Here is a 21,763-nt window from a genome sequence, read left to right on the forward strand (position 1 = left end):
ACATTTGCTTACAATATTGTGCTCATTTTGTCCCAGTAGTCGCTCTGAATAGTTCCAAGTCATACGGTCTCTCCTCCCCAGTTGCCTGTTTCAGCTTTCATATCTTTGTGCGTTGATCATAGTTTTTTTCCAATACCTTGTGGCGTTGAAGAGCTTGAGTCTTACTGAAATTCCTTGCCGTTTTCTAGGCCACTACACACATACCTTTTCGAGGTCAACACCTAACAACAGATCACACCAAACCAACAAGATGGTCAGTCTTCTCTCCTCTACATAGCCGTTTACACATACTTACATGTCTACATGTCCATTCCAACAGCATATCTTGACCATCACCTTAACCTTGGCATTGATTTTTGCTTGCGTTGGATATAACAATGCCGTAGTAGATTACAATGATTACATCACCCCCCTTTGTTGCACGGGCAACGATGAGAGCATGCAGTGTCGAGCAACCACGTCACCGCGCGCTTGGTGGTCCCAGGGCAACGACTGCACGGGACCCATTATCAGCGATGTGGCGTGCAAGGACGGACGTCTCGCCGGCTACAGTACCAACTCAGACGGTTCCGCTTCATGGGTCACCCGAAATGTACTGGCTCAGCGTTTTGGACAAACCGTCACCTGTTATCTGGCAGACAACCAATGCTACAATGGCCAGCTCAGGTGCCGAGTGCCAGACTACTGTGGAGGCAGTAGCGGACTGCTTGCCGACTCCAAAGCTGCTACCAAGGGCGGCCAAGGTGGCCAAGTTGGTACGTTATCTGGAGACAACAAGAAAGCACAGAAAGCGACAGTACGCCCCACAAAGACCGTCCAGTAGCTTCACACCTTCGTCCCTTATTTCTTTATTATCTTGTTATCTTCCTCGTTCACCTTCTCTGCTCTTTCACGACAATTGGATTCCTGGTTCCGCTTCCCATGTTGTTTTGATGTTAGCATCGCATGTCAAAGTTTGTCTTCCACTTAAGAGTTTCTTCCTCGATACTTGTTGAGTTCTCTCAGGATACCATCGATTTACAACTTTGTTCCTTATTCTCGTCACGCTTGGTTGTTTTTCTGTTCCATTGCCGTTCTCATTGGTCCCGATTATACATTCCATGATTTGTTTATGGACTGCCTCGAATAAGTTTGCTCGTCTTCGTTCCACTCCTATTACATGTCTTCTAACTCCTCACTGCTCTACAATAAGTGAGGAAAACCATACTTGCCAGCTTTCTTTAAAAGGACAGCAAGAAAAGTGCCAATGTACGTTGGATGAATCGCCCGTCTGCTTTTCGATTCCTCCCAGCTCCCTTGACCTATGTAAGTAAGGCGAGTCAGTGCAAGATGATCAAGGGACTCAAATCGACAGGTCTTTTCATCTTCATGTCTATCAGGATTGTAAATGAGGATATCGATCGCCCATTACCCCAATGTGTGATTTGATTATTTGATCTTCCACCTTGAGCCAAATAACATATACTTTAACAAATTCATGTTCAAATTGAAGGAACGAGACACCAAAATGGTATTTCTCCTTCCAGACTGTTTCCAAGAGTAACTTTACCTCTCTGCATTTGACCGAACAAAAATGTACCCAATGTGGTCACTTCAGGTCGAAACTTTCGCAATGGGTCTCCTTGAACTACCAATCTTCTATCATTCACTTCAAGTCTTCATCAATCGATTCATCCACCAAAATTCAATATGACCCACATTTAATCTAGATGAAACACGAAACTCGCAACATTTCTTATAAAAACATCGACACCCTCAATCGTTAGGTTCATCAATCTATCAAACCATCAAACCAAATCAAAGCAACTTCAAATTATCTAAATAATCAATCCAATCGATCAAATCTTTACATATCTAGATCGAATGCCTTTGTCTTATTATCATTCCTCTTCTTAAAATCATTCTAATCACACTGATCAATCTAAATCTACACCTTCCACATCATAATCAAGGGTTCGATCAACAATCTATCGAAGGAAATATGATCTTGGCTGTTCCTGCTTGTCTTTTAGAGAAAGACAAGCCGAGTTTATCAAGTCAAGAATCAAAGCGAGCAAAGCATGTAGCAAGATATTCAAACCAAAAATTGACTTTTTTGAAATTTGATGTTTTACAGGAGAGCAGCTATGCGACAAGGGTATGATTAATTATGTTCAATGGTACCTGATTGAAGCAATTCTAATGTAGATTGGAAAGACAAAGACAGAAATTAAGTGAGAAAAAGAAACAAAACAAATCTATTGGATTGATAAAATAAGACCAATCGACCTGAAGAAGAAGATCAAAAATCGAGATCTAAATCAGAAGCAATTGTTTTAACTCGAAGTTTGTGCCTTCCTCATTTTCTCTTTCAAAAGTTTTTTACAACAAAAAATTATACAACAGACCTCGATTTGTTTGTTTTTTCTTGTGTGAATTTTCTGATAGGTAAACAAAAATTTGTAGAATACACAAAAGAATTGAAAACTAAAAGAGAGAGTTCATTAAATAGTTTAAAAAAGTAGAACAAGTGATAGGTAAAGAGATTTCAATCAACTTTGGGAAGAGAAATGGAATGTAATTGTAGAATTAAATAATCAAACTTGAAATTACCCCCAGCAAATAATCAGCCTGTTTTTTCTCTATATGTAAAAGTAAGAAAATAAAGAAAGTGTTTTTGGTAATGGTGTTTTATTTTTGGGTGGAGATTATTTCAGTCCCAAATTTTTCTTGTTTTCTTTATAATCAAGAAACATTTCTTTCCTTTTAGTATAATAATATAATTAGTAGTCGGTGCGAAGGATTGAAGAATGGGAATGTGTCGGGAAAAGAGGTTTTGGATAATGATGTACGGATCAGTCACTCTCATACGTTCCTCTTAGACGAATCACAAAATCACTCATCTCATAGTGATTTGTGGAATGACGTCAACAGAGGATTGGATGAATAGGAAGAGCAATTCCCTAATTCCCATTTCCCCATTTGAAATCTGTAATCCAAAGATTTCAATTTCTTACATTCATCCAAACCATTATCCAGAAAATTATCTCCTCTTTTCAAATACTATAAGTAGAAATTTTTTAAAAGAAAACTTTCTCTTTTTCTCTCTTATCATCTCCCGAAAAGAACCTTGCACATTTTACTATGATCACTGATACGAACAATGATCAAGACTATGTTATGCAAGCCAACGAGACTACAGCTATTTTCGACGATATTGACAAAATCCTTACCCACTATGACGATTCCGGTGGCAGTAAAAACACCTCTATGGCACAGCTTCGTACTCAAATCGCCTCGGTCTATCATTATGAGGACCCTAATTTCTTGTACCATTTTTCCGCCGTTGCTCGTGTCGCAATTGAGTTGGATCACAGAGCAGGAAGGCCTAGGTACCCTATTACCTACCAGTGGCCTGATGACCCCGATCCCCAATCTATGCCTCATGTCGTCCTCAGTGGCATGCTTGAACCCCCGCCTACCATCGACATTTATGGTGTGGTCGAGGGTTTCTTGGAGCGCCCGATTCCCAAATCCCCTCCTAGATTTGAAGATCTTTCGATGTTCCCTACAAACCCAGTTACCAACACGGCTGGTCCTCCTCCCCCACCTCCTCCAGTTCAGGACGTCTTCTCTGTGGGGGCTCGCACTCCAAGTCCACCTGCCGCTGGTCCTTCAAGAACCATGGAACCATCTCTTCTTAATCGTATTACGTTTTCGAATAGTCCACACCATCGTCAGAGCTTGCCCCTCCCTGAAGTTTTGCTTCGACAACCTCCCTCTCGTCCTCGGCATACGGTTCGACAGGCCCCTATTCCTTCTTCTTCCATGTTTGAAAGAATCGACAAGGGCAAACGGAAAAGAAATCAATCTATTTCGTCTAATCTCCCCTCAGTCTTTCCTTCTCACCCAGCACCAGCTGTCTCTGGAGAGCCTTTTTCAACAGGCCTGTCTGCTTTTGCACCAGCACCAGCTGCCTCTGGAATTCCAGCTTCCGCTGGTCCCATTTCGCGAGCGATCATCTCTGCTCCTTATCTGGAAGAAAACGAACATCTTGTTCCCAAGCAGTTTTCCCCTATCTCTTACGAGGTCAACCGCATCGCTCTTTTATACAAATCTGACATTAAAAGCCACGTCAGCGCTTTTAATTCATGCAAAAACAGGCCCGCCAACTGGCAGAACTCTCTTACGAAAGATTTGCTTGAATACAATTTCGTCGACTTACGGAAATTCTATGGCGCGGTTGCCTCTTCGGACCCCCCCCAAAGTAGGCTTTGTATCAACGCCGATGGCGACCTCAAAAACGTGGAAGGCGCAGCTCCTAAAGAAATCACGGATAACAATCACTGGCAAAACCTCCTTGCCGTCCTCAAGCACGCTTACATCACAGCTTTTCCTCCTGCCGCCTTGTCAATCAAAAGCTATTTCAAGTACATCCTTTCTCTTCCTGGATTATTCCAAGCGCGCGTGCACTGGGAGGATGTACGCGATTTTGACGCCGAGTTGCGTAAAGAATTTGCTTCCAGACCAAGTCTGGTCTGGGGCGATTACGAACACAAGTCGCTTAAAGGTATTGATAACTGTATTCTTTACAGTTCTACCAGCAAGCTCGGCAGAGCTGCGATCCCTTCAGAAAAATACCAACCGGTTCAGTCGACATCTCGTCCTGCCAAATCTATTTCTGAAGCTACTTACACTCCTCGTCAGTCGGACTCCCGTTCTTCAGAAAAGAAGCCAAGAGGAAGACGCGTCAAACCCAAGTATAAAGTCAAAGTGTCTGACGCTATTCCTCTGGCTGATCAGCCTTGCAACAACTGGAACGCTCGTGTTTGCCCCTTCAGTGCGGCTGACTGCAACAGAGTACACGGGATATGCAATAAAGATGGATGCTTTGAAAATCATCAAGGAAGCATCGCTCACAGATGAACCTAACGCTTGCACTTTCCTTCGAGGTTTAGAAATCGACGTCCTCGACACAGGATACTCAGCGGCGGTTAATTCTTCTATCCACGCAGCTCCCCTTCCTTCAGCACCCCCTCTAGCTTCTGATCCCCAAGCTGCTTATGCTATCAATCAAAGGCCTGATCTATTTCAAATTAATTGTTCCATAAACGTTGAAAATTTAAAAATCCTTCTCAAGAATCACCCTAATAAACCTTTTGTTGACTCTATTATTCTCGGCCTTACAGACAGGTTTTGGCCCATTTCGGATATGCCTTCTGATTCTACTGTGTACAACAAAAACCACGCTTCAGGACCAGAAGCAGAAGAAGTTCTAATAAAGACTAGAGATAAAGAATTGAAATTAAATCGTTTTTCGCCACCTTTCCATACGCTCCTCCCGGGCATGAAAGTGTCTCCATTGTGTTTAGCAATGAACCCTTCATCAGGGAAAGTGAGAATGTGTACGAATATGTCCTTTGGTAACCCATCTCCCAATGACCTAATTAAGAAAGACGACATCAAAATTGACCTTGATGGCATTCCTTACTTTATTCCCTTTATGCTCTATCATTATTTTGGTAAACACAAGTTCATTCTTTGGAAATCTGATGTGGATGCGGCCTTTCGCAACCTTCCAGTTTCTAGACAATGGCAATTTCGCCAAATAATCAGAATCAACAAAGCTTTTCATGCGGACCGAAATGTCAATTTCGGTTGTGCAAGCTCACCAAAACTTTGGTGTGCTTTCTTTTCTTTGATACTGTGGATCACATATTATGAGTTTAACATTACAGACCTCAACGCATATATGGATGATTCATGTGGCATTGGCTTAGCTTCAGATATGGTGCTTTTCAAAGGACGCACCATCCCGCTAAATCAAGCCAAGTTTTTATCCATCTTCGACTTTATCAACCTCCCTTGGGCTTGGGAGAAGCAGATCTTTGGTAGTACACTCGACATCATAGGATACTCAGTGGATTGTGAAGAAGTCTCAATCTCATTACCAGAAGGAAAACGCATCTCCCTTATAGTGGCTCTACGTTCATTCACTTCTTCTCTCTCTCACCCTCTGGTTGAATGGCAGCGCATTACAGGCTGGGCAAACTGGGGCTTAAACATCTTCCCACTTGGACGATGGGCTTTACAATCCTCTTGGGATAAAATTGCAGGTAAATCGATGGGAAACGCGCATATTCCATTGAATAAACTGAATGTCGAAGATCTCAATTGGCTAGCAAATGCCCTCGAATCATGGCCAGGACGAAGAGTTTTGAAACATCTTCACTGGGCCCTGACTGACGCTGACTGCATGTTCTTCACCGATGCATGTCCAACTGGCTTTGGTTTCTGGCGACCGTCCAACGGCCGTGCCTGGCGCTGCTCCTTACCACCACCGTCCCGAAACAGCTACTGGGCAGAGCTCTTGGCGGTCGTGTCGGCAATCAAAATGGCAGTAGACTTCAAGGCCTCGAGAACAGCTATTTTCACCGACTCCGAATCAGTGTCATACCTCTTTTCATCTCACCGTCCAACCGCAGCCGCTAGATCCCTTTTCAAATTCGCAGTTGATCTCATGCTTACGAACTCATTAGATGTCAAGGTCCGGTTTGTTACAAGACAACATAACCGTGTAGCGGATGCACTTTCAAAAAATCAGATTGATTTAGCTTGGTCATTAACTCCTCGCCTTCGTCTTGAAGATTTCTATCCAGACCCTTCTACTCTTCAAGGAGGATTTCAAGATCAATCCCTTCCTGCTTTGATTCAATAATTTCAAATCTTTCTATTATCACAAAAAATTTAAAAATCATAAAACATATTTTTAGGAAAATTTTAGAATTCATGGCTAGGAGAAAAACAATCGAATCCAATCCCCTATCTTTCAAAGAACGTGATGACCTAAACAAGCCGGACATCAAGAATCGTTTAGAGAAATCTACCATCGCCAAATACACATCAGGATACAGGAGATTCCTGAAGTTCTGCAAGGAACACCACGTCCGAGTCTACCCAAGTGAAACAAATCTTTGTCATTTTATCTCAGTCATCTCTAGAGAGGTAAACCCGGATACAGTAGGAAAGTACCTTACAGGCATCTCCTACAGCATGAGGGATCAATTTCCCATTGTCATCATCTCCCGACAATCAGTCAAGGTCAAAGATACGCTCCGAGGCTGCCAGAAATTATTCTCAAAACCGATTGTACGAGCTAATGCTTCCACTATATACAATATCAGCATTGCAGCAAAATGTTTCAATTCGACCTTTGACGATGCACTCTTCAACACCATCTTGGCTCTCGGCTTCGCAGGATTACACCGCCTAGGTGAACTCACGATACCTGACACAAAAAGTCTACAAAACAATAGGAAATGTATCAGAAGGTCTTCGCTAGTCATATCTTTGTGCGGTTCCGTAGCGTGTTACAACTTGCCGTACCATAAAGGCGATCCTCAGTACAAGGGAACACCGGTAGCGATTGTAAGCAGACCAGGTGATCAAACCTGTCCAATCAAAACACTCCTCCAATACACCGTAGCTCGCGATAAACGTTTCCCTATCTACCCTTTTTGGCTGGTTCGAGAGAACGGTCATCAACCCACCAGGAGTTGGTTCATGAATCGCCTACGAGAAATCTTTGGACGTTCAAGAACAGGTCACTCACTTCGCGCAGGAGGAGCAACAGCGTACGCCCAAAACGGCATGGATATGGACACAATCCAATGCATTGGAAGATGGTCATCCGAAGCTTTCAGATCATACATTCACACTCACCCCCTCCTAAACTTGAACAACACTCAGCGCATTACTCAAGCGGCTGGTTTTACCACGGGAAAGCACATTGAGTTTCCTGGAGCCGTGCTCGTAAGCTACACCTCATAGATGCCAATCTATCAAAGTCGAAAGACTTCTTCACAACATTCAGATTGCTAATCTTATGTTGCTTCACTTCATCTTTTACAGCCGTGGGCCAGTAAAAAATGAAGCCCCGTCGAGACTAGACAGTCACCGGGCAGCGCCAAGTAAGTCTTCCTTGCAAAGACTGTAATTCTTATTCATATTGCGCTAACTTCAAAAACCGTACCACAGGTTTTTTGTCATAGGAGGCGATCCCGCCGTACCCTAACTCACCAAGTGGTAGAAACACCTCCCTTGGAAAAACTGTCAGTATTCTCGTTGAAGAACACAAGTTTTTACTCAACCAAAAAATCATAAGCGGCTGACTAGAAATCTAAAAATCAATCATCACGCAATGAAAATAATCTTTAAGCAGTACACAGAGTCCTACACCATTCCTCGATTTCGAAGAAATCTCACCTACATCACTACTCAAATACATACCATCACTACTCTATATACTACGAGGGTGGTAGAACTCGCATCATTTGTTTAGTCTTAGTTTATTTGTGCTGTTTCTTCTCAGTCAGGCTTCTTTACCATATGTCAATTAAGCCTGCCCTCTGCGGCCGTTTAGCGTGAACCAGATACAACAAGTATCCAAATCGAAAAAGACACATTCCCATTGTACCAATGTTTTTTTATATTAATGTTACAGAAACCCAAAGGAACGACGGTTTCTGTATAATTCCATTAAATCACGTGATGAGTAAGGGATCGATGTCCCGGTACGAAACTGGATTTGGTACAGGGACAATAACAGAAAGCTCCCCCAACGTCTTTTGAAAGTAAGACGCATTATCATTCTCTTACTATTCAAAATCCAACAAATCCCAGAAATCCCTTTTCACTCATCACCAAAAATTCTTCAATTTTCTCAGTAATAAGAGGTAATAAGAATAGTAATTTCTCATTTCATTTTCATTTCATTTTCTTTGAAAACAATAAACCCTACTTGAAAAAATTATAAACAACATAAATATTAAAATAAACCTTCAATTACGATAATTCTTATGAAAATATACCTCTTAAAACGACCCCTATTTAGATATCTCATCACCTAAAGATCTCAGTCAATTATGTCAGCTCAAGATTTCGCAGATAAAGTCGATGAATTGAATATAGATCCTAAAAATAAAAACCCCATAACCCCCTCGACGTCGACCGAAAATAATCAACCTAAAAGTAGAACTTGATCAGGTGGTGGGAAAGGAAGGAAAGGAGACACATCAAATGATTTAAAAGAAAACTAGAGCATCGGGGGCGGCCCGCCGCCCTTTCGCACTGCGTTTTGTTTCTCCTCCCTTCGCTGCAATTAGCCGCGACGTTTTCCCAATTACATGTCAAGCATTTGTAAAGTTGCTTCTACACCCTTCACCATTCCATAAAATTGTACAATTCCTCATTACTCGCAATTGGCTATCGTTGTGAGCGGTACCGCTCTACATCGTCATTGTCCCCTTACGACACCTTTATCCATAGTACATGTGGCGGACCCCGTCCTTGATACTCCACAACTCTCATATACTTTACGCCATCGATGATCTCTACGTTGTAATTATTTCCCATCGCATTGTTACCTCTTGCATACTCGATCCCGGCAGACTCGGTCCCGCTCTGCAAAACGCAGACCTGGGAAGGGAATTAAGTAAACGAACAACGATAGCCCGTTCAGTTACGGTACCTCCTATTTCATTCTTATGTTTTGCTTACCGTAGAATCCGCAATACATGTTTTGCTCTCGACTTCAAGCACCATTCCGTCACTATAACTGTGATTCATCTATATCATTAGTAGCCGTTAAGCAGTCGAATATCCACACAGACATGGAGTGTAAATCAAGCTTACTTTCGATTCAGGAAGTGTATCTTTGCAGGCAGAAGTTTTATATTCGAGCTCAAGGTTTTTGGAAGAAGCGCATATCCGGTCAGAGAATGTATCTTGCCTTTCACCATCACATTTCACCGGGTATGATTAACAGACATTCCTCACACGCGCAAAGCGCACTGGCATCATTTGACGCAAATTGCTTCACGTTGGCATTCTGGTATTGTGCATTTCAATTTCAATTACCGCACTGACAATCTTCATTACATTTCAAGCATATGACATTAATAATCTGCAGGCGACGGTGACCATATTTTCTCATACCCCATTACTGCTCGCTTCCCCTCTAGTGACTCAAGCCTCCTCCCGATCCGTCGCCATTCATCCGAACCGATTTGCGCACCAAAGATACATCAGATAGCTGCAATGCTCATCAGTATTTCGTTCAAAGTATTCATGCAGGTCCTACGTACTTTTATAATCCAACCGCCATTCCAATCAGACCACCCGATTCCATTTCCGTTCACGTCAATCACATTGCCCTTCGCAATCAACGCGGCGGTTTTCGGCGTCAATGTGTCATTCTCATAGATGTAATCTGCTGTAAACTCAACCCATAATAATCTCTGCGACACCGTTGTCAGTATAAACTCGAACTGGACGTGCAAAGAACTCACGGTCATATCCCATTGTCGATGCTGAAGGCTCGCACAGCAATAATTCCCCTCTTCAACTGTTCCTTTTGCACGTCGGTTGTCCAAAACTATTCCACGACCTGGAATCTTCAACGAGTTGACAGGCGACGTCAGCGCCTCTTGGCTTAAATCCAATGTTGTGACCGAGTCTCTCTCTAGGAAGAGGTGCTGTGTTGGTGTCCAGTTCTCCATCGCAACCACTCCCATGAAACTGTACCAACGCCCGCATTGCAGTTGTTTTTCTCTTGACTCATCAATCACAATGCATGGCACGTGTGTCACCAAACCAATTTCAACCACTGCCTCCAATCGATATCCTACGCGCTCCTGTCCCAGTCTATGGAAATATGGAATCTGTGGATCAATCAGTATCTCGGTCAATGTATCATTCATTGTACGTACTTCTTCGGCAAACTTGAACACTCCATTGCACCGTAACGGGAGTTTCTCACAGCGTTTGATACCTTGCAGCTCTGACATTCCTTCTGTAGAGAGTTGATATCGTCGTAATTTTTTTAGGTTGTATGCTCGTAGTTGTTATGTGATTTTGTGACAGTGGCAAATCGCTTCATAATTTTCTTTGTTGAAGTCCTGTTATGCTTTATAGCAAACTTTGTCTCCAACAGTCCATGTTGCACAGTGGCTAACTGGCTCTCCTGCCATCCACATTGCAAAGTAGCCCGAGACCTAGTTCAAATCACAATCCGCGTATCCTTAATTCTGCAAAGTAGCCCGAGACCTAGTTCAAATCACAATCCGTGTATCCTGAATTCTTTCGATTCACAGATGGAGACTATCCACCTCTCCGGTGACCGCATACAATCAACGCCATTTTTAATGGCAGCGTTTCAGCGCTATTAGGCTGTCTGCTCGCCATTATGAGCATAGACACATCTGCAATTTTGCACACTCAATCGCAAACAAAATCTGTTGTAATACATTTCATGTCTGCAGCGTACACTTTTCTTAGCTAAAAAACACATAATTAAAATGAATCATTGCTCTGTGAATGCTTGATCTACAACAAAATGTCATGAAAGACGATATTTTTTGTCTCCGCACTTTTGGAATCATTCGACATGCATACCATAATCTTGTCGGCGCGAGTGCATCTTGAGAGTGCAACGTAAAGTTGGCCGTGTGAGAAGACTGGGCTCGGCAAAAAAAGTACAACATTATCGACGCTTTGACCTTGTGATTTATTCACCGTCATACAGAATGCCGGCGCGATTGGGTACTGAAATCTGTAAAACGGTAGTGGGCATGTGGACCCGCCAGTATGATGTAAGTTGATTTGTGGCAATGTAATCAGGGTCCCCATGCGACTTCCTGTGATGATCCGACAGGACAACACTCTTCTACCCACATGCGTAACGACCATTCTCGTGCCGTTACACAAACCGCGCCGCATATTGAGGTTGCGTAACAGAATTATTGGCATTCCGGCCTTCAAACGCAGTGAATGCACTGGAAAATTTGGAACAGTGAAAGTGTTGAGCATTTCAGGAGTCAGAGGTTCACATGATGTCGCATCATCATTCGAGTCGATGGATTCTGAGTAAAATGTTTCCCCCTCGAGTTGATCCATCATTTTGTCGTTGATATTGGTAACATATCTGTTAAGCGGCGTTATAATACACCGTTCACTATAGTACTTCGACAGATTTGACCAATTCGAATCTTTCACCATTCTATTTGCCTCTTTGTATAATCCCACAGCTAGTGATTCGTCAAAAGTTTTAGCCAAGGAGATTGTCTTATGCGCGATATGTTCCAAAGTGATATCTGCGTCAATTTCTATTTGCAATTCCCCGGATCCTACTTGCAGTCACCATTTTCCATAGGCAGCGTTTCGATTGGCGACATCTGGTGCAACCCCCTCGCTGTCCAGTCGTACGTTTGCAGTCAATCTATGCCGATGAAGGCTGTGCCATAAGTGTGATTTTCTCAAAGAGGCCTCGGCTTGTTGGGCAGTCGTACCTCTCGGGATGACCGGCAAAGTCTGTCGAAAGTCACCGGAAAAGAGCATCATAATTCCTCCAAAAGGTGCGTCTTGATTGCGCAGTTCTCGTAAAGACCGGTCAGCGCAATGAACGTCAGCTTTATTCTGCATTGAGATTTCATCCCAGACTATTAATGTCACTCTTCTAAGTCTTGCGCTGAGCTCGTCTCGGCCGGAGAATTTGCATCTTGAATCTTGTCTGCATTGATGGGTATTTTCAATGCCGTGTGTGCTGTTGTGCCTTTAAATAATATTAATGCAGCTATACCCGACGACGCCACTGCCACGACTTCATGACCTACCGCATTACAATAATGCAGGATTGAATTCAACAGGACGGTTTTCCCCGTGCCGCCGGGTCCGTCGAGAAAATGCATGCCGCCATTATTTGCGACAATACCAGCTTTTATCTTTCGAAAGACGTCTATCTGCTCTGCATTCATCAAATCTAGGGAGTTTTCCAAAATCTCTACGCTCTCTTCGCTGGTCGTTTCATCTTCCTCGTCCATTGAGATCAAAGCGGCGTAGGCAGTCAGTAATGAAGTGTCTGGCTGCGGCAAACTCGCTCCGGCGAGCGTCATTCCCACTTCTTCAAGCGCCATCGCCATGCGAGACAATCCAAGCGCTGTAATCATGGGTTCCGTAGGCACCTCGTCGGGATTGTACTGCATCATTGCGTACTTGCAATCATCGCACAAAAACGTTGAAAATTGTTGCCAAATCTGATGCACAGTGCTGAGTCAAAGGATCAGTACAAGCAAATAGGAAAGGTAATTCATTACTTTGATAACTAACCTGAGTTAAAGGATCAGTACAAGCAAATAGGAAAGGTGAGGAAATAGAATAGAACCGCACCACTACAAGCTTTACTAGATATACTCAGGAATGTCACATGGCTTTCACAAGGTTTAGATAGGCATCCAGCACATAACACTAGTACAGTAGCTAGCACGTAAGTTAATGTCTAACACCCCCCCCTTGCTGATGACTAGATTAGACCGAAAAGAAAAGAAAAAAAAAGAATCATGAGAAGCAAAAATAATTGAATAATATAATGAAATATATTTTAAAGAAAGAAAGAAAGAAATGAACTATGATCAAATTATATTTAGAGCATTTCGATGCTTTTCTAATAGTACCTTTGGTAGTGCTTTAGTGAACATATCTGCACACATATCAGCAGACAAGACATGGCATAAATTTACTACTCCGTCTTTAACACATCCTCTTACAAAATGATATCTTGTATGTATGTGTTTTGTTCTTGAATGATGAGAGGGGTTTTTTGCTAGCGCCTCTGCTCCTTCGTTATCACAGCATACAGTAATTGCTTTATCCTTAATCACACCCAATTCACCCAACATATAAAAAAGCCAACGAGCTTCACGACACAAGTCTGACATGGCCATATATTCGGCTTCGGTACTGGATAGAAACGTTGTTTTCTGCTTGCGAGATCTCCATGATATAGCTCCAATACCTAACTTGAACACGTAACCTGTTGTTGATTTGCGTTTGTGGCGATCTTCTGCCCAGTCCGCATCTGAGTAAGCAACAGCATCTAAAGTTTTTCCACCAAGAAGAAGTTTCTTATCTTTTGTGCTGTTTAAGTAAGCCAGAATTCGAAGTGCGGATTCCCAGTGAGAATGGTTTGGCTTTTGTAGAAATTGGGAGAGACGGTTTACTGGAAATGAGATGTCTGGTCTGGAACATTGAGCAACCCACAGAAGACCTCCAATAAGGCTGGAGTACGGTTGTTGAAACTCTTCATCCTCAGTAGATGGAACAAGTAGTTTGAAGGCATCGGTGGTGGGAGTTTTGCACGGTTTGAAATCAGATGGAAGGAATTTTTCAGCCAGGTCTTCAATGTAGTGTGATTGAGAGATAGATGCAGTTGTTTGAGATTCACGATTAATTTGAAGTGATAGGAAATGAGAAAGAGGCTCATCCTTGGAGATTTCAAATCGTCCATGAAGAGATTTGCATGTAGAGGAGATAAATTCATCGGTTCCGGTGATTGATAGATCATCAACATGTACTACAATTAGGCCTGAAAGTTGATCATTGTTTTTTCGTAGATATAGGGATGGGTCATGAGATGATTGAACTAAACCCAATGAGATTAGGAATTCATGAAGTGTCTTGTTCCACGCTCTTGGAGATTGTTTAAGACCATAAAGAGATCTTAAGATTTGACAAACCCATTCCGGTCGATCAGGGTCAATAAATCCCTCAGGTTGCTCCATATAGATATGTTCATCAAGATCACCGTTCAGGAAAGCAGTCTTGATGTCCACACTCCTGGCCTTCCAACCTTTTTGTGCCATGATGGTTATTAGGACACGGAGAGACTCTTGACGGCTTGTAGGTGAAAAAACTTCATGAAAATCTATTCCCTTAATTTGGGAGAACCCTAGAGCAACAAGACGAGCTTTTAGTTTGTCAACTGACTTGTCAACATTTCGTTTAGTCTTGAACACCCATTTGCATCGTATAATGCGACGACAAGCAGGACGAGGAACCAGACGCCATGTCTCCTTTCCAACAAGTGACTCAAACTCTGATACCGCAGCTTTTCTCCATGCCTCCCAATTGAGTGATTTCTTTGCTTGCTTGTAGGACTTAGGGTCGGGTTCACAAGCAACATTCCCATATTCACCATACCGATCAGGAGGTCGACGAGTACGAGTTGGAAGTTGACGTATAGGAAGCCGATTGGAGATATTGGGTTGGATTTTGGGTAGGGAAACAGGATGAGGTCGCTCAGACTCCAGTTCTGGCCAGGGAAGAGTTTGGGGTTGACTATTTAGTGGAGGGGAGGAAGATAATATTGAGATACCAGGAAAATTTGATTCAAAGAATTTTGCAGATGTAGATTTGATCAAGTTTTGATTTGATACATCAAATATATAATATCCTCGATTGTTTTTCAGATATGCAACAAACACTCCTTGACGGGCTCGGGATTCTAGTTTTGACTTCGTATCAGGAACATGGTACCAAACTTCACAGCCAAACGAGTGGAAGTCCTCCGGTTTGCGTTCTGGGAACCCACTCAGTGTCACAGGAGACGTAAATTTCTCATTTGTGCACGTAGGTAGGTGATTGTATGACTCGGTGCAATACGACAGTGCATAAGGCCAGAAGGTGACAGGGAAATTAGATTCAATGAGTGAGCATCTGATCTTTTCTTTGATGGTGCGATTCCAACGTTCAGAGACTCCGTTCAGTTGAGGGCAGTGAGCAGGACCCATGGTCTGTTGAATTCCACGATCAGAGCAAAAAGATGCGAATTTGTTTGATGTATACTCTCCTCCATTATCCGATCGTAGCTCATGCACTTTAACACCCGGAATGGACTCAACTTCATTTATGAATTTCTTAAAGCAGTTGAAGGTATCAGACTTATGACGGATTGGAAAACTACGAGCAAACTTGGAATAATCATCAAGGAAGAACACAAAAAATTTACATCCATCACGTCCCACAGTAGAATATTCTGAAACATCTGAATGAATGACAGAAAATGGCTTCTTTGATTTGTATTCTGAACAAGAATGAAAGTTCCTTCTGCGCATTTTTCCTTGTATACATATACGACATTCACTGCAGGATTTAATTGATGAATTAGGTACTTCAATACCAGCCAATTTGAGTTTTCGTTTCAGAGTTTGGATGTTCGGATGATTGAACCGCCTGTGCCAGTAAAGCAGGTCGGTTTTAGCATTTTTGCATTGTTCCAATGAGTTGTTGGAGGTACGCACATATGATTTGTAATACAAACCACCGCGTCGAGGAGCACGACCCACAATATTGCCGGTGATAGTTGGCGACTGGTAGAAAACACATTCTTTGTTGTTGAACACAGATACAATTCCAGCATCGGATAGCTTTGAAACTGACATGAGTGGTTCTTTGAGTTTAGGGATGATAAGAGACTGATGAAGACTACCATCAGAAAAACCAGGGTTGAAACAACCTTTTGATGTCGAAGTGATAGATGAACCGTCGGCTAATTGGACAGTTGTATGGTTGGATTTAGATTCATACACGAAGTCAGAGGATGGTAACATGTGGGAGGAGGCTCCTGAATCAACTACGATAGTGCCCGAAGACGGAACTTTCTCAGAAATGTTTTGAATGGCATATGAGAAATCGGAATCATCATCTACTACAGATGGAACATTTTCATCAGAGTCACCACGAGGAGGGATAGAATTAGCGACAGAAGCTTTTTCAGCTTTGTTCGATTTTTCTAGTTGAGCTTTTAATTTCTCAATTTCTTGTTTCATTTCATCTAGAGCTGGATTATACTTCTGAGACCGTGTAAGTTTCTTAGGACATTCAGAGATAAGGTGTCCTCGTTCGCGACAATAGTTGCACGTCTTCGACTTAGTAGTCTCGGGCTTCGATTCTGAGGCTTTGTTTACTGATTCAATAGATATTGACGAATCAACTGTAGACTGTGAGATTGAGGTTATTGTCACTTCTTCTCGGATTGCAGTGATCAATTGAGTCGATGTGATTTCGTCGCGTTGAAGAAGGGGTGTGACAGTAGGTTTGAAAGAAGCGGGAAGCATTAGACATACAACCATAGACAAGATCTCATCTACGGTAAGTGGGCGTTGAGTGGTTACAATTGAATTCAGTCGTTCGGAGATTGAGAGGATTCTGTCAAGTTCAGTGTTGACATTGTTGGTTTCCATCTTGAAGGTAACGAGTTTTTCCAACCAGTACATACAAGAACCAGCTGTGTTACCTTCATGTGCTTCCTTCAACGCCTTCCACATTCCTCGAGGATCTCCACGATGTTTGCGAAGAATCACAAGATTTGCAGGCATTACATAACGTGCAAGAGTCGCACATATCTTAGACTTGTCGGATTCATACGTCAAAGGTGGAGAAGAGGGAGTTGTACCACTCATTACATAAGCATACACCTATGCACTAATACATGTATCCATCATGAAAGACCAGTCTAACCAGTTTGACCCAACTCCCGGAGCAGTTAACTTTTCAATACCTTCGGTGTGAAGATCATCCCGGCGGTATTGAGTCAGTTGAGTTGGAGGGGAGAAATCTTTTTGTTTTTCACCAGTTCCGGCTGAGGCTGAGTTACCAGCAGCAGGAGAAGAAGATGGATCCATTTGTTGAATGCAGATTAAATAAAGTTAACTTTTATGTTGAAGATTGTAGATGAGATAAAGTTTAAAGTTTTAAATCAATCGATTGTATTGTTTTAGCGGTGAATCAATAGAGTTCGAGCTTCTGGACCTTTCCAAGACAGAAGTGATTCGAAGAAAAAAAAACTTGATGATTGGTGTTAGATCGGAGAGCGACTGGGGCTCATAACCTGATGCACAGTGCTGAGTCAAAGGATCAGTACAAGCAAATAGGAAAGGTAATTCATTACTTTGATAACTAACCTGAGTCAAAGGATCAGTACAAGCAAATAGGAAAGGTGAGGAAATAGAATAGAACCGCACCACTACAAGCTTTACTAGATATACTCAGGAATGTCACATGGCTTTCACAAGGTTTAGATAGGCATCCAGCACATAACACTAGTACAGTAGCTAGCACGTAAGTTAATGTCTAACAAAATCGCTAAGGGATTGGCTGGGGGGCCGAATTTCAATATAATAGCGAACATAGCTCGGAGCTGGTATGCACTATGCACGCGAGCACATTCGTCCATTGCTGCAATGTAATGGTCGTCATTCAGCAACAGACCTCGAGCCACGGCGGCTGCATTGAAGGTAGGATGGGCGGCGCCATCGACGGTCTTGAGATTGTCAAACAATGTTGGACCCTTGACGTGCATCAATAGGAGTCGCATAAAGTAACGCTCACCCTGCCCTAAACTCGCGTAAAACACACGGGGAATTGTTTGGGAACTTTGAGCTCTGGACTTCCAACGCTTTTGGTCTTTGTCCCAGGTGAAGTGAAAGACTACCTCGGGGTAAGTTAGCGATCTAACGGTGTCAGAATCGTCTCTAATTAAAACATTTTTTTGGCAGAGGTCGAAAAATTCCGTCAATGTTGTCCTGGCAGCTTTGCCCGAGGCCATTTGGTTCATCAATGACCATTTGTTTTTAAAATACACAGTATTTTCGCGCGGCATATGCACTGCCAGCTTCTGAACCGCTGGGAATCTAGATGACATCCAAAATTCAAACAATCTCCAACACGCTGCACCAAAAATCATTTCAGTTCGTTGGCTAATGATAGAGGTCAAAGTACTTACCCTCTGTACCCGTGAGGCTTCGACCGTCAACATACGTATCTATTTCGTTTTCAGCGGTTATTGACAACGCGGCGCGGTCATGTCCTTTAGTAATGTACTTATAAAGATACTTCAATGCTTGCATCGATGACGCCACCTCTACGTTGATATGGCAATCAAAGCGTAACAATAAATAAGGGTTGTAGGGTACAACATCCCTATTTGTATAAGTGTACCCGCCCTTGTGAAACGTACGACCGTTATTTCGACGTCAATAGTTAGGGTAAGCATCATCTGTCATAGTCGTTTCTTCAGCATATTATTTTGGAAACCCAAATCGGCATTTACCGTCTCTCCAACAACTTCCATTCACTTTACACGGGCCATGCAACATTGATTTTGTAACGATGGACCATAAATCCGGTTCTTCGTTGCAGTCCGGGATTTCAGCGCGTACCACCAAATCGGCTGCATCTGGTGTTCTTGGGCAGGATCCAGCCTTCATTATGGGTATGAAATGTACGTGGGGACGTCCTCTATTCTGAAACTCAATGGTTCGGACATGTGAAACGCCGGTTCCTAATTGGCCATCTTTATTTACAGCTCGTAGCATTGCCTTCATTTTGAGTTGGAACACTCTGACCACGATATCCGGACGATCCATCGCCGTCTGACCGTGTCTGAGACAGGATTGGATCTCGGGCCAATTATCATTTGCAGTCATCGTGATGAAATAAGATGGCTGGCCGAAGTGCCGAATCAATGCCATAGCGTCATGGTATAACTGAGTCATATTGCGCGCGCTGCCGATGTGTCCAGCTGGTAGTATAACACGGCGACCGATTTTGAAGTCGTTGCGGCCTAGAGATTCCTTTGCCCCGGAGCAAAGCTCTGCGTACAGTACATCCTGATTTAATCTAAACCACAGCAATTGCTGATTCTCTACACATGCGTAAAGATCAGTGGCGAACTCCTGGAGCAACATTTTGGACACCAGTATTGGAGAGAACTCTTCACCGTGCTGGAATAACAGATACGTACGGAATGCGAGACGTTCCAAAGTGACAATGCAAAATTTCAAAAATCAAAAATCACAATCCCCGGGTGCGAAATTCAAAAATCAAAGACAAAACTACAGAAAATACTCAAATACAGGGATAAAACCCCTGTACTGGGGTAAAAGTCATGGCAGAAACCCCTTTTTGCCCAAATTTCCAGTGGTCAACACTGTTTTCATTGCATTGTCACCTTTCGACAAAAAGTACCAGCAACACCAAAAATCAAAAAATCAAAAAACCAAAAACCAAAAACCAAAAACCAAAAAATACATTTCTCAAACTGTACAATTCAAACACCAATGTTGGATTCTACTGCAGCCAAAAACCACATGTTGGCCAACTAGCTACAAGCTCGGTCTCACAGGTATCAACACCTCCGATCGGAGACATTCTACCATCAGTCTCAAGAGCTTCAAAGTACCTGCTTCCTGTCTCGCTCTCCTCCAAAACCTCTTTCATCATCATCAATCCTCTTCGATTGTCCTCGATCTTCCTCAATCTTTGTCAACCGTCCTCGATCTTCTTATTTCTTTGTCAACTGTCCTCGATCTTCCTTAATCTTTGTCAACTGTCCTTGATCTTCCTCAATACCTGTCAACTGTCCTCGATCTTCTTCTTTCTTCGTCGACCGTCCTTGAACTTCTTCTTTCTTCATCAACCGTCCTCAATCTTCTTATTTCTTTGTCAACTGTCCTCGATCTTCCTCAATCTTTGTCAACCGTCCTTGATCTTCTTTGACCGTCCTCAATCTTCTTTGATTATCCTGAATCTTCTTCGACCGTCCTCAATCTTCTGCAATCCTCATCAAATCACCTTCTGTCTCCATCACCAACTACACACCAACATGCCAGCAAAAATATCTGATGAATGAGTCTGTTTCAATTTTTTTTTCATTAACAAAAGGAAAAAAAAACAGTTGGGATGATGAGTATCTCAACCAAAAAAATTTCAAACACATCTTACTCAAACCAATCCATAATATAATTTTGTTTTCATTAACAAAAGAATACATAAATTGAGTATATTACCAAAATATACTACCAAACAATGCTTTCAATCATATTTTGATGCAACTCTTCCAGTATATATTTATTTCTTTAACAATAGGCAGACAATTGTTTCAATATGTAGTTTTTTTTTGTTAACAAAAGCCAAAAATATTGGACAAACCTTTCAAACATGTTGTAATTGAAATGTTGCAATATATATTTTATATATGTATATCAATACATATATAAAAATGGATGAGTAATTAGACCGAATATTCCTTTCAAACAAATTCACCACCAACATATTTACCTTGGATTACAAAATCCAAGGTATCCTCGGATGCAAAACCTCAGACAGAAGCTTCCCGAGGTTTTGATCCGAGGTAATTCTCAGGGCAAAGAAATACCTTGGGCAAAAACCTCAGACAAGGTCTGTCCAAGGATTTGCCTCCGATGATGCCTCGGATTTCTCAACCCAAGGCATCTATGCTGGCAGTGATTGTACCAATGCGTTTCAATGTACATATTTATGATATTTTGATTTTAACGGTAAAAAAAATTCATTTCCCTATAAAACTATAAGTTTCATCTTATTTAATTCCGAAAAGAATCTTTTTTTGAATCAGATATATAAATTCAATTTTTTTTATTTGAATTATAATTTTGAAAAAAAAATTAAGAAAAAAAAATATGCGGATGTTCCAGCCAGAAAGGCCACCTACCTGAGCTGCTAGGTGGTCTGGCTGGAACATCCAGGCCACCTAGCTAGGTGGCCCATTTGACCGATCAGGCCACCTGGTTAGGTGGCCTTATCTTAAAAGTAAGGCCACCTAGGAATTAGGTGGCCCCTCCATCGCACTATCACTCAGTGATAGTGCGATGGCATTGCGGACTGGTCCAGGGCCAAGCTGCGGCCTTGGCCCTGGATTCCTCCATTGCACAATCACTGAGTGATTGTGCGATGGCATTGCGGATCGGTCCAGGGCCGAGGTGCGGCCTTGGCCCTGGATTCCTCCATCGCACGATCACTGAGTGATCGTGCAATGGAGGGGCCACCTAATTCCTAGGTGGCCTTACTTTGAAGATAAGGCCACCTAACCAGGTGGCTTGATCGGTCAAATGGGCCACCTGTCAACTGTTTG

At 42.5% G+C, this 21,763-nt stretch overlaps 4 protein-coding genes across 4 annotated transcripts in view; 2 read left to right on the forward strand and 2 right to left on the reverse strand.

Moving 5' to 3' along the window:
- Window positions 1–295: 295 nt before the first annotated feature.
- On the forward strand, window positions 296–823 carry MELLADRAFT_84187 (uncharacterized protein; the record flags this gene model as incomplete). The annotated part of the gene is made up of 1 exon (XM_007418797.1): window positions 296–823. The coding sequence occupies one exon, from the start codon at window positions 296–298 to the stop codon at window positions 821–823; it is 528 nt and encodes a 175-aa protein (XP_007418859.1).
- Window positions 824–3,123: 2,300 nt separating this feature from the next.
- MELLADRAFT_84188 (uncharacterized protein) lies at window positions 3,124–6,697 on the forward strand (the record flags this gene model as incomplete). The annotated part of the gene is made up of 2 exons (XM_007418798.1): window positions 3,124–4,626; window positions 4,667–6,697. 2 exons carry the CDS (start codon window positions 3,124–3,126, stop codon window positions 6,695–6,697), a joined length of 3,534 nt encoding a protein of 1,177 aa, XP_007418860.1.
- A 2,588-nt stretch (window positions 6,698–9,285) lies between these two features.
- Window positions 9,286–10,826, reverse strand: MELLADRAFT_114018 (uncharacterized protein; the record flags this gene model as incomplete). Its single annotated transcript, XM_007418806.1, has 6 exons — window positions 9,286–9,456; window positions 9,538–9,595; window positions 9,783–9,868; window positions 10,125–10,277; window positions 10,329–10,700; window positions 10,749–10,826. 6 exons carry the CDS (start codon window positions 10,824–10,826, stop codon window positions 9,286–9,288), a joined length of 918 nt encoding a protein of 305 aa, XP_007418868.1.
- An 8,707-nt stretch (window positions 10,827–19,533) lies between these two features.
- The window catches only part of MELLADRAFT_69712 (uncharacterized protein), a gene marked incomplete at both ends in the record, with an annotated part of 7,431 nt that continues 5,201 nt past the window's right edge, over window positions 19,534–21,763 (reverse strand). Inside the window, one exon of the mRNA XM_007418792.1 lies at window positions 19,534–19,547. Coding sequence (XP_007418854.1) covers window positions 19,534–19,547 — 14 coding nt within the window. The remainder of the gene's footprint in view (window positions 19,548–21,763) is intronic.

The sequence above is a fragment of the Melampsora larici-populina genome, assembly GCF_000204055.1.
Source record: "Melampsora larici-populina 98AG31 unplaced genomic scaffold MELLAscaffold_106, whole genome shotgun sequence".
NCBI lineage: Eukaryota > Fungi > Basidiomycota > Pucciniomycetes > Pucciniales > Melampsoraceae > Melampsora > Melampsora laricis-populina.